Source organism: Xiphophorus maculatus, chromosome 11, assembly GCF_002775205.1.
Source record: "Xiphophorus maculatus strain JP 163 A chromosome 11, X_maculatus-5.0-male, whole genome shotgun sequence".
Lineage (NCBI taxonomy): Eukaryota > Metazoa > Chordata > Actinopteri > Cyprinodontiformes > Poeciliidae > Xiphophorus > Xiphophorus maculatus.
In genome coordinates, this window is record NC_036453.1 from 16,510,374 (window position 1) to 16,525,443 (window position 15,070).

General features: G+C 38.8%; 1 protein-coding gene across 3 annotated transcripts in view; it reads right to left on the minus strand.

Moving 5' to 3' along the window:
- The window catches only part of LOC102226145 (protein turtle homolog B-like), a 97,701-nt gene that overhangs the window by 9,041 nt on the left and 73,590 nt on the right, over positions 1-15,070 (minus strand). For 2 of the 3 annotated variants that reach the window (XM_023342499.1, XM_023342498.1), the window contains exons 16-18: positions 13,094-13,258; positions 12,363-12,408; positions 4,759-6,399 (exon numbers count right to left, since the gene is read on the minus strand). In XM_023342499.1, the coding sequence (XP_023198267.1) occupies positions 4,759-6,399; positions 12,363-12,408; positions 13,094-13,258 (1,852 nt within the window). Of the gene's footprint in view, positions 1-3,758; positions 3,805-4,758; positions 6,400-12,362; positions 12,409-13,093; positions 13,259-15,070 lie in introns of all 3 variants that reach the window. The other variant, XM_023342500.1, reaches the window with a different exon arrangement.

Sequence of the window (15,070 nt, forward strand, 5' to 3'; positions counted from 1 at the left end):
CTTCTCAAAAACTGATGAGTCAACAATTTAGTACTACTTAAAAGAAATCAATTGACAGTGAATAGGCTGATTCAGCAATTTCCCCTTAGTTTGTGCAGAAACTATTCTGTGCCATCATCTATTGGATGCTAACGATTACGTTTAATATCTTTGGAATAAAGAATGTGATAAACTAGTATAGGTTGTTTGGCCTTCACAATGATGAGGCTAGTGCTCAATAACACCTTAAAACCTTGATGAATGTAGGACCTTGAATGAGTTTGAAGGTTCATTTTAATGTGCTCAAGTCTACATGGCAGGCAATTCCACCTCCTGTTCCACTATGTCTTTATAGGAACCTTAATCTAAAGCCCCTTCCAAATCATCCTTTCGTTTCCTCATTGCTTAGCACTAAAAATGAGGTACTGGCACAGAACGAAGGGCTAAAGTTAACTCACCAACATTAATTCTCCCTCTTATCCATCTTGAGAAGAAGTCAGAAACTGCAACCACTATGTACTGTATAAGGGTGATATGGGTCTGCAGAACAAATCTGAATTAGAAGAATCAAAATTATTTTATTATCATTGTGCAAGAAAACCCGAGATTTTAAAAATAGCTAAATGTGATGCGGTGATATGACAAGGTTCAGCATTCACACTAGCCCTGTTTATTCCACTTTAATCAAACTTTAGTTCACTTGCCTAGAAATCTAAATGTGCGATCAAACTCGGAGGCGGATCAAAAAAGTGAACTCTGGTTCGCCTGTAAACCCAGATATCAGTTTGGTTGAAGTGAACTCTGGTGCGGTTCGAATGCATATGTGAATGCCAAGTGGCCCAGAGACCAATTCAGAGTCACGAAACGGACTTTAGCGCAAGGTGTTCGGGGTAAATACACAACTAAAACGAACATGTCTAGCACTTGTGGGAGTACTGGTTCGTGGTCTTTACCAAAGACAAAAGAGAAATCCTGCAAAAGCTAAAATCTGACACCGCTGTCTTGGAGTTCCCAGAAGAAAATCTAACAAGTTATAGACTGTACCCCTTTCATTCTCCAACCACATGGTCTGAAAACAGCATGCATTTTGTAGCAAAGCAAGGTTCAAGGCAAATCATCTTTTATGATAGCAAAAGTCAACAGGATTTCAAATACCAGTGTGTGGTGGCATGTTTGTTTTTATTTCATCTTATTTTTTATTTCACTCGCTCAATAAATATGAAAAGTTCATGTGTTTGTTGCTGAACTACTATCTGAAAGAATCTTAAGTCACAACAAACAGTCAGTTTTATTTGGGGGTAGCTCAAACAGGCAGGCAAACTCTGCCTGCAAGGCTTGGGTAACAATTTACTCAGTTTCTGCAAATAAACGTGACACAGTCAAACAATGATTGATTCCATCCTGGTAAAAAATGTTCAGTGAAGTAAATGGTAGACTAATGGGTTAAAGGAAACAAGACAAAATGAGGTACACATTCAACTCCCGTATAGTTCTTGACATGCAGTTCTTGTGGGGGTGGGGGGTTTGTTTTATTTATTTTTTTGCTGGGTGCTGACCATGCAGTTTGTAGCAAAGCAATGTCAAGACCACAGCGGTTATGAGTGCAATGTGTTTTGACGGGAAAGTTTAGGAAAACATATTAGCCTATTTCCTTGCCACATAGGTCAGGTCTGAAGTCAGCGCTCAAATTCACAACCCAGGTTTCTAGGCAGCTAGTCACTGCACACAAAAAACAAGGGTGTAGCTTGTTGACTTTTTACTTGGTGGAACTGAGTTGTTGCTGTGGAAACAGGAGGCTATTCATAGACATTACCACTAAGGAAATACTGTATCTGTAACATTTTAACTATTGGCTCAATGTTATTTTTTATAATTACATATAAATGTGAAGCCTTAACCCCCCCACCTATATCTATAAACCACAACATACAACTGCAGTGCCTTGCAAAAATATTCATACCTCTTGAACTCTTCCATACACTACCACCATAAACTTGAATGTATTTTATTAGGCATGTACATACAGTAGCAATTAAAGTAAAAGATAGTAAGAGGAAAGAAAATCATAAAATACAAGCAATAATTTTAAAAGTGTGATAAGTGTATTAATTATCCTCCTCATTCTAATAGTGTTCAATAAAATCCAGAGCAACCAATTATCTTCAAAAGTCACATCATTATTCTCAGTATAAATTTGGGTGTTCTATGCAGGCTTCATATGTTTACGAAAACATTAGTCAACAAACGGCATCATGAAGACCAAGGAGCAGCAGGCAGGTCAGAGAAGAAGATGTGGAGAGGCTCAAACCAGAGTTCTAAAAGAATATTAAAAATGGAAAAAGTATGTCATAACTTGAAACATACAAAGACTTGGCTGTCCATTTCAACTGACAGGCCAGGCAAGGACATCATCAATCAGAAAAGCAGCCAAGAAGCCCTTGGTAACCCCGAAGGAGTTAAGGGAATCCACAAGTTGTTTAGGAGATTCTGTTAACAAGATACTCCACACATCTGGCCTTTATGTAGAAGTAGCAAGAAGAAAGTCTGTGTAGAAAGATAACCACAATAATTCTTGTTTGACATTTGCTATAAGCCATGTGAGAGACAGTAAACACATGGAAGAAGGCGCTGTGGTCAGCTGTACCCAACGCTGAACTTTCTGGACTATGTGCAAATATGTGTGTACAATGCACATCACCCAGAACACACCCTTTCCTCAGTAAAACACGGTAGTGGCAGCATTATATGGGAATGTTTTTTCTTCAACAGCAAGAAAGAAGTCAGAGATGGTGGAAAGATAGATGTAGCCGACTACGAGACAATCATGAAAGAAAACTGATTATAGTAGGACAACTCTAAACATAGATCCCGAGCTACAGTGGGATAGTTTAGATCAAAGCTTGTGTTTTAGGTCAAAGCTCAGACCTTAATCTATTTGATAATCCCAGGCAAGACTTGAATTTTAAAGTTCACGGACAATTATTATTCAATCTGCATGAGCATGAGCTACTTAATGAAGAAGGGCAGACAAAGATCTAAGCTGATAAAGCCTTTACTCCAAAGCCTTGGAGCAAAAATATGATTCAACAAAGGATTGACTAACGGGGGGCTGAATACACATGCATTCTATAATTAAGGGTAGGTTTTTAAAAAATCAACACTATATATAATTTTCCTTCCTTCAAGCTAAAGGTTATGTATAGTTTTGCAAGACACCGTTTCTCAAAAGGTGTGAAGTAAATTCACATTTAAGAATAAGGTTGGACATCCTGAACATACCAGCCATTCACTTGCTCTATGATTATATTACCAAGAATGTTTATGATAACAAAGCTTAGTCTTTATCTGGATTCAAACTCCATAAAAAGTGAACCTGGTACACGTATGAATGAGCATCCTGTGATGATGTTTTTACCTAGGGTGCATTTTTCTTTGATAAAGTTTTTATTGGACAGATTGTGTCAATTAAAAATCAACTCAAGCATGTCAAGCAAGTGAGTCCTGTTGCTGAGACCTCTTTGTCCTGATCTCTCAGACAACGGATGGCTTATGCATATCAGTCAGAATGCATAATGTACTTAAGACTGCAGAACGTAAAATGCATAGCCACTTTGACAAAAAGAAGAAAGTAAACAACAGAAAAAAAACTACATGTACTGAGTGACGGAAGGAACAAATCAAACAAAGACTCAAAGCCTTGTATTCCCCTTTAAAGGACGAGGTGATCAAAAAGTCCCACCTGCTAACCCCCCCCTTTCAGACATGGATCCAACCCTTACCTATTGCGGTGTAGAGGACCTGGTCACAACAACGCTGCCCAGATAGCTGAGATCAATCAAAAACAAAGCAGGTAAGACTCCAGGAGTCATTAAGAACCACCACCCTGCCCCTAATTCATAATGATGGAGACATTGCAGTACATGAGAAGCGGACAGGCCCTGTGACACACTTTGCCCAAAAACCTCTCCTTGGTAGTCAGACCTGGGGGTGACCTGGTAACACTTAAAAGTTTGGGGAAAAAGAGTGATAGAAAGGGGAAAGGAAGGTGGGTAGGAAAAATCTGAGAGGTTGGAAGGTAAGGTAGATTTGATCATGCAATCAAAGGCTGAGGATGGGCCGCAGGGCCTGCCAAGATGAACTCTTCTTAAAGCATCCTTCTGCTTAATAAAGGCACTTTGAAAGGCTTTGAACTAAGCATAATGATGGTGTTTCTTCTAGGACATTAATTAGATGAATAATATGGGGTTCCGCCTGTTAAGTGAAAGCAGGGTAATGCATGATATAGATGAAAAAAACTAAGATCTTAAATGATGGCTGACTGTAAGCACTGTAGCTCTTAAATGTGTTAAATGAAATCTATGAATACAATGCATTCCAATCCAACTAATTATTTACCCACATTAGTTTCAAGACTTTTTACGTAGAACAGAATTTTTTTGTTTTTTTTTTGCATTTTCTAGCTGGTCAACTTGGAGACAGTGCCTCACAGATTTAGTGGGTGAATACCTCCAACTTGATGTCTGAGATGAAGAGCTGCATCAGCAGAACTCAAACTACAAACTAACATCCCAGAATGCAAATCTATTGTTATAACAAATAGGTTGCTTTCATTTTCAAATTTTATATACAAAAAACCCCCCAACTATTAAACCAATGGTCCAATAGGTAGATATAGAACTTCAGTAGCCAAAATGTCAGAGCAACTTCCCACATCAAAGCATTATGGGTTAAGGCAGATGACACAAATGGCATCCCTCTCTGCATGCCTAACAGACCTACCCTGAAGCTGACAACTGGGGTGGAGAGGGCTCAGATGGAAGGATCTCCTCCTCAGTCCTCCTATGAGCTGGCATTTGCCCAAATATGCTGCTGCTTTCCATGGGGGGCGATGGGGACTGGGAAGCTGGGTAACTGGTTGCAGCAGTGGCAAAAGCCATGTGGGAACGGTAGCTGGGGCTTGTTCTCCTGCTACCCTGACCTTGAGCAGGTGATGAGGATGGGGATGATCTCCTTGAAAAGCTGGCTGTGGATGGTGGAAGCAGGGTAATCTCAGACATCCCTGGGGGTACGGGAGGTTGCACAATGCTCGGACGTGGGCGTGGGCGCACTACAATCTCTGGGGAGCCCTCTTGAGAGCTAAGGGGGCTTTGGGTAAGGGGTGAAAGTCGAGAGGGTTGAAGAACCACCTGATGCAAGCCAGAATCCATCCTACGAGTCTGTCTGGGACTAAAACCAGGGGTGGTTTCAAACCATCGTGTATCCAGATTACTGAATTTGCTGGGGACGATATGAGCCATTGGATCAGTATAAGACAAAACTGGCACACCCATACTATGGCCTGAAGGTCTTAGCTGCCCTAAATGTCCCTCTTGCATAGCTAAATGCCTGGCTGGGGAGCCATGAGGCCTGGCCTTGCTGGGAGACTTGCTTTTATGACTCTTTGACATCCTGCCACTTGGGGCCTCAAGTGGCAGGACTGTTGGGTAGGTAGGCATTGGAAGAGAAGAGTGCTGGAAAGCGCTAAGGGGAAGAACATGAGGTGGAGAGGCGTAGGGAGGATCATGGCGAGTATGCAAAAGGTGGTGTGGGGGGAAAATAAATTGAGGCCGCTCCAGACTTGAAAAGGTAAAATCTAGTCCCTGCCAAATCTCTGGTGAATGAGAGGAAGAGGTCAGTGTCAGAGGGAGTGGGAAGCCGGACACAGCGTATTGTGGAAATTCACTCTCTCCGATTTCTTCAGGAATCATGTGGTGTGCAAAAGGACCCTCTGCAAAGTATGGAGGAGAGGACATGACCGACCTCAGAGGGCTGGTATCAGGCATGTAGAAAGGAGGTGGGGGATCGTGATCTGGTCCTAGATAGCCATAGAAAGCTCTATGGTGGAGAGAGCCTCGGATCTGTCCCGTGGCATGGAGCTGACTGCTCTCCATGATGGTCATACCTTCAAAAGGCCTGTGAAAACGAGGACTGTAGGCTGGAGGCTGGAGGTAAGATTCCTGACTGGAGATTGGGGAAATCTGGTGAGGCCGAAGCGGTGCCATAACTGGTGGAAGAGGCCTGGGATCGTCATTCTCTTCATCTGATTGCCGAAATTCTGGGTAAAGGTCTGATTCTTCCACAAAAGGGAAGCCCTCAATACGGCGGGGCTTGACTGACACTGCATCAGTGGGATCGATGACAAATCGTCCATCTGGGCCTCGACTGATAAGTTCAATAGGTGTTGTTGGTTCAGCTTCATGCTTGGACATGTACCTCTTGCTTGTTATTGCTCTTTTGGTCTTCTTGTATAAGGATAACTCTTCTTTCCTTCCTGGACTGGGAGGAGGTTTCCTTCCACGCTGGTCATGACTCTCTTTGGACGATTCTGATGCAGATGCCTTTGAACGTATGCTCTCCGGACTCACCTTTCCTGAAGATGACCTGTGTCAAAAATACAGAAGTAAATATAAGAACATGTATTGGGTCAGAATTTTCCGACTCAGATGGTGATGAAGACGTTTTCACCTGTATTTAAAAAAAAGCTTATGACATCATTAAACTTTTAGGAAGACAGAAATTTTATTTCTGAATAATGGGTTGGAACTTAAAACAGCAATAGCACAGGTCAGTAACAAACATGGATGTCCAGCAAAATATGCTTGCTGCATTTTAGTTAATTCTAAAATTATTCTAGCAGGGATTTGGTGTCATTTAACAGCTTCTCTTTCAGGTAGGGTGGTGCACTGAAGGAAGGGATATTACACAATTACAACACATTTAAGAACATCATGCTGAACTTCATTACAAGTAGTTAAGAACAAGTGGTGGACAACAACAAACTGGATTTGATTGAGTCACCAAGTACTGCATGACCCTACATTTTCCAACAGTTTTGAAACAATAGACGGTTTTTACAATAATAAGACTGGCAAATTTAAATTAATTCAAAGATATAAGTGAGAAAATCTCTCTTTATTTAACAGTATCTTCATATTTCATATGATGCCTTACAACTCCACCCTCATAATTCCAAAAATGATTTGGTCAGCTGGTGCGATATGTAAAATAGTAAGTATCGCACCAAAATTTAGTGTCTAACTGACACTAAATGTTAGTGTTAGGTAGAAAAACAATTTGCTAAACATAGACAGAAAAGCATAGAAAAACACCCAGAACCAAATATACAGTACAGACCAAATGTTTGGACACACCTTTTAATTCAATGAGTTTCCTTTATTTTCATGACTATTGACATTGTAGATTCACACTGAAGGCATCAAAACTATGAATAACACATGTGGAAATATGCACTAAACAAAAAAGTGTAAAACAACTGAAAACACCCCTTACATTCTAGTTTCTTCAAAGTAGCAACCTTTTGCTGTGATTACTGCTTTGCACACACTCTGCATTTTCTTGATGAGCTTCAAGAGGTCGTCACCTGAAATGGTTTTCACTTCATAGGTGTTGCCCTGTCAGGTTAATAAGTGGGATTTCTTGCCTTATAAATAGTCATGAAAATAAAGAAAACCCATTGAATTAGAAAGGTGTGTCCAAACTTTTGGTCTGTACTGTATATCACAAAACTACACAAAATATCATAAATTGAAAATATTTATGGTTTTGTTTTGAAACCTAGTGGATCCAGCAACAAGTTACTGTGGCTATCATTACCAATATTGTACCCAGTTGCATGTCATGCACATGTGACTCATCTTTGGGAAACTAGAGCACCTAATTACAAACTCTGACAGATGAATACATAACCTCCTATCCCAAAAGCTTCTTTCTGAAAAATAGTGGCTGAACTTTTTCTTATTATTATTTTTGTGAGGACAGTTTTCTGTATAACATAAGTAAGAAGGAAACTTGAATTTTCTGATCATTTTATCTTCTTGTGGTGCTGAACATGCAAACAATGACTCCACTACAAAGGACAAAATAAGGATTTATAGTCTGCATACATCACAATATTGACAATATTTTAACTATACTTCACAATCAGTGTGCAACACAAATCTAAACTCTTGTTTGTATATTTCAAGGTGTTTATCAGAAAATTAAGGACATCAAAATCATAATTTGCTGTTTGCAGTAGAAACATCACTAATATAAGAGTTTACAAAAACCACTGAAAGAACTTGACTGCTTTGAAAATGAAAAGAAAAACGCAACCACATCTATCAGTATTTGGAATGGATAAAAAAATGTGGTGAGGGTTTTCAACAAAAAGTGTTTCAAAAAAGGACTTAAGGGACTTTTCCAAACTGAGCTTAAAGCACTGCAATAAACAATAGAAAAGAATAAACATAACACACATATACTGTATATAAATATATATTTTTTATGCATTAGATTATTGCTAGTATTTTTTTGAAAATTTTAACTTTAACGTCTTCCCATTTGTGAAGAGTTGGAGGGACATAACATTACAAATCTTTTGCTGTGTCTATTGAACAGAAAACACAATAATTTGCTCAGTGTAATAGTGTTATTCCATATACATCTCTATTACATCTATACAAGCTTTGCCAGCCTTTGTTTTTATTTAAAACTGAAAATATGCAGAAAAAATGACTTTTAGCTTACAGAGTCCCAAAACAAGAACACTGAAGGCTAGAGCTATATCAACCCAAACCACTTTTATTTATGATTTCAATTAGAAGTCAGCATTTATGCTATTGACTATAGTTTTCACCTTTCGACCAAAATTTCACAGTGCTTAGATAGCAGACAACATTGTATTTTTTTGTCTATTCAATTAAAACTTCCTTTCCATTAAGTTTATGCAAGAATATAAGACAAATGGACATTTCCTGCTGCATTTGCATCTTTGGTTCATATGCTGAGAGTTTCTCTAGGTAAAAAAGAAAATATACATTGTTGAAAAATGTAAAAAAATATTTATGTGTTCATGTAGACGAGGTAAAAAAAAAAGTCCCATAATATTCCCAGGTTCACTACTGTTTTTCATAATTTAAACCACAACTACATCTGCCTCACATTGTCCTGATCACATTTCCACTAAGTTTTAAACAAACTAAAGATGTGTTGACATAATAAAGGGGATGACAATAAAGAAAACACGAGCCACAATTATATTTAACCCAACACTACTTTAGCCATGCTCTTAATGTTTCTTTTTTGAGTTTTAATGTTGTTCATGCTGACACTCTCTCATTTATTTTACCATGATTCAGCTTCTTAAAGTAGACCACAAAACATAATAAAGACCTTGCAGTTGGAAATAGTTGAGAATTTCAGTTGCTTGACCTCATGTTGTAACTACTTTATGAGCTGAACACAGCTGGATACACACAAACCTGAGCCTCCTTCTAATCTCATTATTTGCCTTCTACTCAGTGATTCTGGGCACAAATCACCTTTATTAAATACAGAATATTACCTCCGGTGTCTTTTCTCATCAGTGCAGTCTTTGCTGTTAAAGAACCATGAACAGATTGAATTCACCACGGTCATGTAGATTGGACCTCCAGCATGTTTACCACACATCACTAAACTTTTGACTTAGCATTGCAGTATGCTGAGAGAAACTTCAGCAGCTCTCAACAATCAAGAAACAGCCAGAAATTGAAAATGAGAATTAACTGCACAATGATGGCTATTGTCTCACTGCCATGTAAAAGGAAGAAGTCCAAAATACTGTCTGAAACCATCTCAGAACTTAAGACCATGACCAGTATTGTTGTTGCCTGGTTGGGACATTTAGCCGGAAGCATGCAGACAGGGCTTTGAGGATCGAAGTGCAAATGGGATTATATAGTGTGCAAGGTCAGGGGGACAACAGTTGGGCACACTCACTGAGGACTGGAAGATTGTGGCTTGTACTGTGCAGTCAACCCGTCCCAGTAGGACTCAAAGCTGGGAAAGAAACTAAGTGGACTCCTGTAAAAGTGGGGAGATTAGGCAGTAAAAATAACAGAAGATATGGGCACTAAAAGGTGGCTTGGTGATGAGAGGCATGAATAAAGAAGAAAGGGAAGAAGAAAAAGTTTTAATTAAGGTGGAAAAGAGAAAACCTGATTAAAGTGCAGCGCGTGTAAAAAGCATAATAAAACTGTGATTGCAGAAGACGAATTTAAAGGGCTACAACCACACTGACTGTTATGGAACAATGACAAAAATCCTCTTTTAAAGGCTTTTCCAACATAAGAATTCAAAACTACAGAACATTTATTGAGAACAAAGAGAACAACATAAAACATGTTTTATGTTGATTTGAAGTGTAAGCAAAATAACTGAAAGCTCTTTAACCAGCAGATGCTTGAAGAAACAGCAGAGTGGTTTAATGGAAACAATTTACCTTTCAGTAACACTTTACACTTTACCTAAAAGAGTTCACACACACACCCGTGCACACCCCGGTACACTCCTTAATGTCAAAACGTCACAAGTAGCTTTAATGAAAACACATTTATTTGGGGGAAAAATGTCTTAACTGTTATGCTGCGTCATTTACTGTATATGCACATTTTAACAGCCCAGGTTCCAGGTTGGTTTGGAAAATGTTTGCACTGTGAGGCTCGGTAAATAAATCCTTATGGACACAGCCTGCTGAAGAGTTTGTGTCCAGGGCCTAACGTGGACACAAAGCCGCACAGTAAAGACAACGGCAGTCCAGAGTTGTTTTATTGTCCTGTGTTGGATTATTTTGAATGTTGCACAACTTGTAGTGACTTTTAAGCACACTGCTCTTTGTTCATGTTAGTGGCACATTGACAATTATGTACAGATATGATGTTTGTTACCTGACAGGTAGAACGTGATGTCAGAACATCACCTACCTTCCCGTCAGTAAACAGGTTCTGTTTAGTTTTATGTATTTAATCTGAACTTTATTCATTGAACCCAGTCAAATTCATCCTAATACTATTTGGTCCTCCCAGTCCGATCTAAATACAGTAAAATCCAGCTTACGTCCATCCAATCATAATACAATACTGTGAGATTTAAGGGATCAAAAAAGGGGGAAAAAAATGCAATCAGAAAAAAAATTATACATACATATACATATATATATATACATATATATACGTATATATACATATAAAAAAAAAAGAAAGAAAAAAGAATAGCTGCTTCCACTGAATCTGTCTCTGGTAGCCAGAAACAGATTACACTAAAGATCTTAGAGCTGCATTTAAAAAAATGGGTTTTTACATATTTGTTAAAATAGTCACTTTGTTGAGACAGTGCAGTATGAGACAGATATTCTGTGAAAAAAGATCGAGGTTCTCTGCCTTTTCTCAGTGCTCCCAGTGGTAACTGCAGATGTATGTAGCTCAGTGAGATACAACCAATCAGAGCCAGGAGGAGGGTCTTAGCGCTCTCAATCAAGCTCGTGTATGCAAACTCTCCCCCTTGCTCTCTGCTGCACTGCATCTTCTTCCTGGTACCAGAGTTTTCCATGAATGCTCAAGCCACTGATGATGGCAGATAAAAGGTTTTCCTCAAACGGTAAGTTGTTCGTCTGCCATCAGCACATAGAGCAGCATGTGCATGAGGTTGATTGACAGCTCTAAGACCTTCCTTCTGGCTCTGATTGGTTGTTTTTGACTGAGAGGAGTACATTTCTGCAGATTATAATAGTAGCATTAGGAGGAAGTGGAAGAAACTGATTTTTTTCCAAAGAATATCTGTCTAATACTATACTGTCACAACACAGTAACAGTTTTAACAAGTATGCAAAAAACATTTTTTATAAAGGTTACATATTCCACCTTTAAAGAGTCACTTGATGGATGTTTTTTATTGAGGTGTATTCTAACTCTGAATGAAAACATTGCAGTTTTTAACTAAATAAATCCTATATTTAGGATATTTCTATTAGCTGTTTCAGTTATCGTAAACTACTAAACAATTAGATATCAATTATACTGTTTATAGAATCCATCTATCTATTAACTCTGCTGCTTGATGGGAGCCTCATCAAGTCAGCTGTTGGTCACAGTGTTCAGTCTACATTACTGATGCGGATAAAAGCGCTGCAGATTGACCTCTCCGGGCATCGTGAGGGAAACATTTATCCAAAAACCACTTGAGTGTTCATCTCTGTATTTATTGCCACATGGGATAGACTTGATTATCTTGATCAAATAATAGTGGCTGGTCTAAAATAGGTCAAAAATAACCTTTACACAAATGTTTAGTGTTTAAAGTAATGATCTAATCCTGTTAAAGAAAAAGTTGTTAGAAAGCAGTTGTCTTTTCAGTAACTTAACTCTTGCACTCATGAGAGTGCTGACTAATAGGAATCAATGCCTTCAGAGTAAACCTGGCTGTTGACAGTACCTAACAAAAAAACCTCAACAAATGCAACAGAAATCCTCATTAACGTTTGGGTGTTTGTCGGAGTGCATTGGTGTTCTGGGAGGAATACTTACGGTGTTTGCATGCTTTTTCTGAGGTGGGTTATAGACAGAGGGGGATCTGGAGAGTGGGAGAAAAATACAAGACAGTTTTACTGTTATCAAAGTTTATTTGCAGGCGGGGTAGACGTAAGAGAACAAACAACAAAAAAGCCTCCCACAAAGTCTATACTGTACTTTACTGACTTGAACGCTCTTTCACATATCACTGAGCTACTTCATATAACAGAGGACACACAGCCGTTATCAAGTGGATCCCTTCTAATCTGACAGATGAGCACTTTTAATGAATGAATGGTGTAGTCAAATAGTTGATTAAATGACCCGTAGCCCAGTTGTCCTACAGGATTTTTCTAAATTAAACTGATCCAGTTTTCAGGAAGTCTAGCACTCCCTTCACTGCATTCGTGAGGTAATGTAGAAAATCCGGTCTTGCTAACAAAGTCTTAACAGGCTCTGACACTTTCTCACATTTTGTTGACTTCAAAATGTGAAGTCAACAAAATGAATGAATAGCATAGCAACAATTAGTGCAATGAATACCTTCATTCGGTCTTTTCCCTCTCATTTATCACATTACTAGATGTGAATCAATTTTTTAAAGGCCAAAATTATATTAACAAGTTTAACAAGAGAAGCAGAAATTAGTCTAAGACGATATGGAGAAAAAATGGCGCAGAATAATATAATATTTGGGGATTTTATGACTTAGAAATTGTGGGAAGAAGACAGAATCTTCCCCTGACCTTTTTTCTTCTTGAGCTTCTTCCGGCGCTGCTTGTTGACAAAGCAGGCAGCCATTGTACTGAAGAGGACGGCTGCAGCCAGGAAGCAGATGGTGGCCACGATGCCAGCCACCACAGGCCGCGTCAGTCCACGCTCCTCCACCATCTCTGGAGGGGGGAAGAAATCTGCGAGGCGACAACCCAAATCCAGAAAACTTCAACATCAACAGCAAACTCCTAGCATGGAGGAGATAAAAGAAGTTGTTGGCAAAGTTGTGGTGGCCTGTAGTAAGGATGGAAAATGACGATTAACACAGGAGCTTTTTATCAGCAGAGTAATGAAACTTTTGTAAATGTTTCATTACTGTGAAATGAAGCGCACGCGTTGTGACTTTGCTCGTAATGAACAATACAGCACAGAAGCAGTTTCTCACTCCTGGTTCGGGGCTGATATTTGCTTTGAGATTACTATCCAAATGTGAGAACGGAGGAAGAGGACACAGTGTCCGCTGAGAGAACACCCAGTGCTCAGAATAACCAGGTAAGATTATGAAAGTGGGTTTGAACTTCCTGTCTCCACATTAATGTGCTACTTTTTGGAATGTTAAAAAAAAGACAATTTTTTTGAAAGACTTTGAAAGTTTTTAAAAAAAGACTAAAAAAGCCTATAAACACTTTTCATTCTGAAAAACTTTGAGGTTTTGGTGCAGTATTTATAAGTGGTGCAAAACATTTCACCTTTCTTCTGACCAACATTGAAAACAAGTCATGCTAGTCAGTCTTTTTACAACTCACCTCTTATGACCAGTTTGGTCAGGTTACTGGAAAATAATAGTTACTTATTACTGGTTACTTCCTCAAGACAGTAATCCAGTTAACTTTACTGATTACTTATTTTTAAAAGGAAGTATCTTTCATCCTAATTCTGTCCCTTCTGCATATTTCTTCATCTAAAACTTAATCAATTGAAACTCTCTTTTTAAAACTTCAAAATTTTATGAAATGGAACAATCTCTGTTTTCAAGAGTTTTGTTGAATATGTTTTTAATTATTTCATTTATTTTTTGTTTTACCTTCACTAGAAGGTTGAAACTGTGTTTGGTTCTCTGTTTTTATTCTTGATGATTCTCAACTTGCTTTACGCCTGCAATACCACTTGATGCGATTTTTATTGAACACCTTTTGTCCTGTCCTTCATTTGCTGGTTTAATGTGTTTGTCAGTGACGTCAGTTTATTGAATATGTGATCCAAGATTACTGAAGCTCAGCAGAGAAATCTGGGCACTCTTGGGAAGAAACAGGTGGATGAGAAGACTAGGAAAATGATCATCCAATCAGGACGGTGCAGAAGCCTCCCTCTCTGTGGATTTCCTCATTATGCCTGCAGGCCTAAGCCATTAAAAGCTCACAATAAGAATTAATCACTATCCCAGATCCCTCGTTCCAAACACTGTGAATACTTCTACGTTATGTTTACACTATTTTGATCTCTGGTTTAGCTTGATGTTGTAATATGTTGAATCGGCAAAAACATCGTAGATCACTACTAAATATAAGGCGGGCGGGTCAAATTGTTGACATGTGTAAAAATCAACAAAGAATGTTCAGTAGGTTTTGGTCACGACTACTTCAAAGCTCCCCAACTACAACCAGTAGAGGGCAGCAGAGGCCTAATATGAAAGCGACAACTGTCTCTGTATTAGTTGCCAACAGCTGTTTTACCAAACGATGTGTACTCAGTGACCTTTGCAGGGGCGCCGCATCACATTCTGAGGCTTGATTTCAGAAAGCAAACAGATATCAGTGGTGCAGCTAAAAATAGGCTGATTTCTAATTATTTCTCTTTTGAGCATAAAGAAAGCGAAAGAGTCAGTGGATGCTGGGTAAACTGATGATGTCATACTTATCAGAATGCCACGAAAGAGTGTGCATGTCAATGGAGTCTTAATTAAATAGCGCTGATAGAGCAAAATGTTAAGTTGAAGGTGCTGTGGGTGC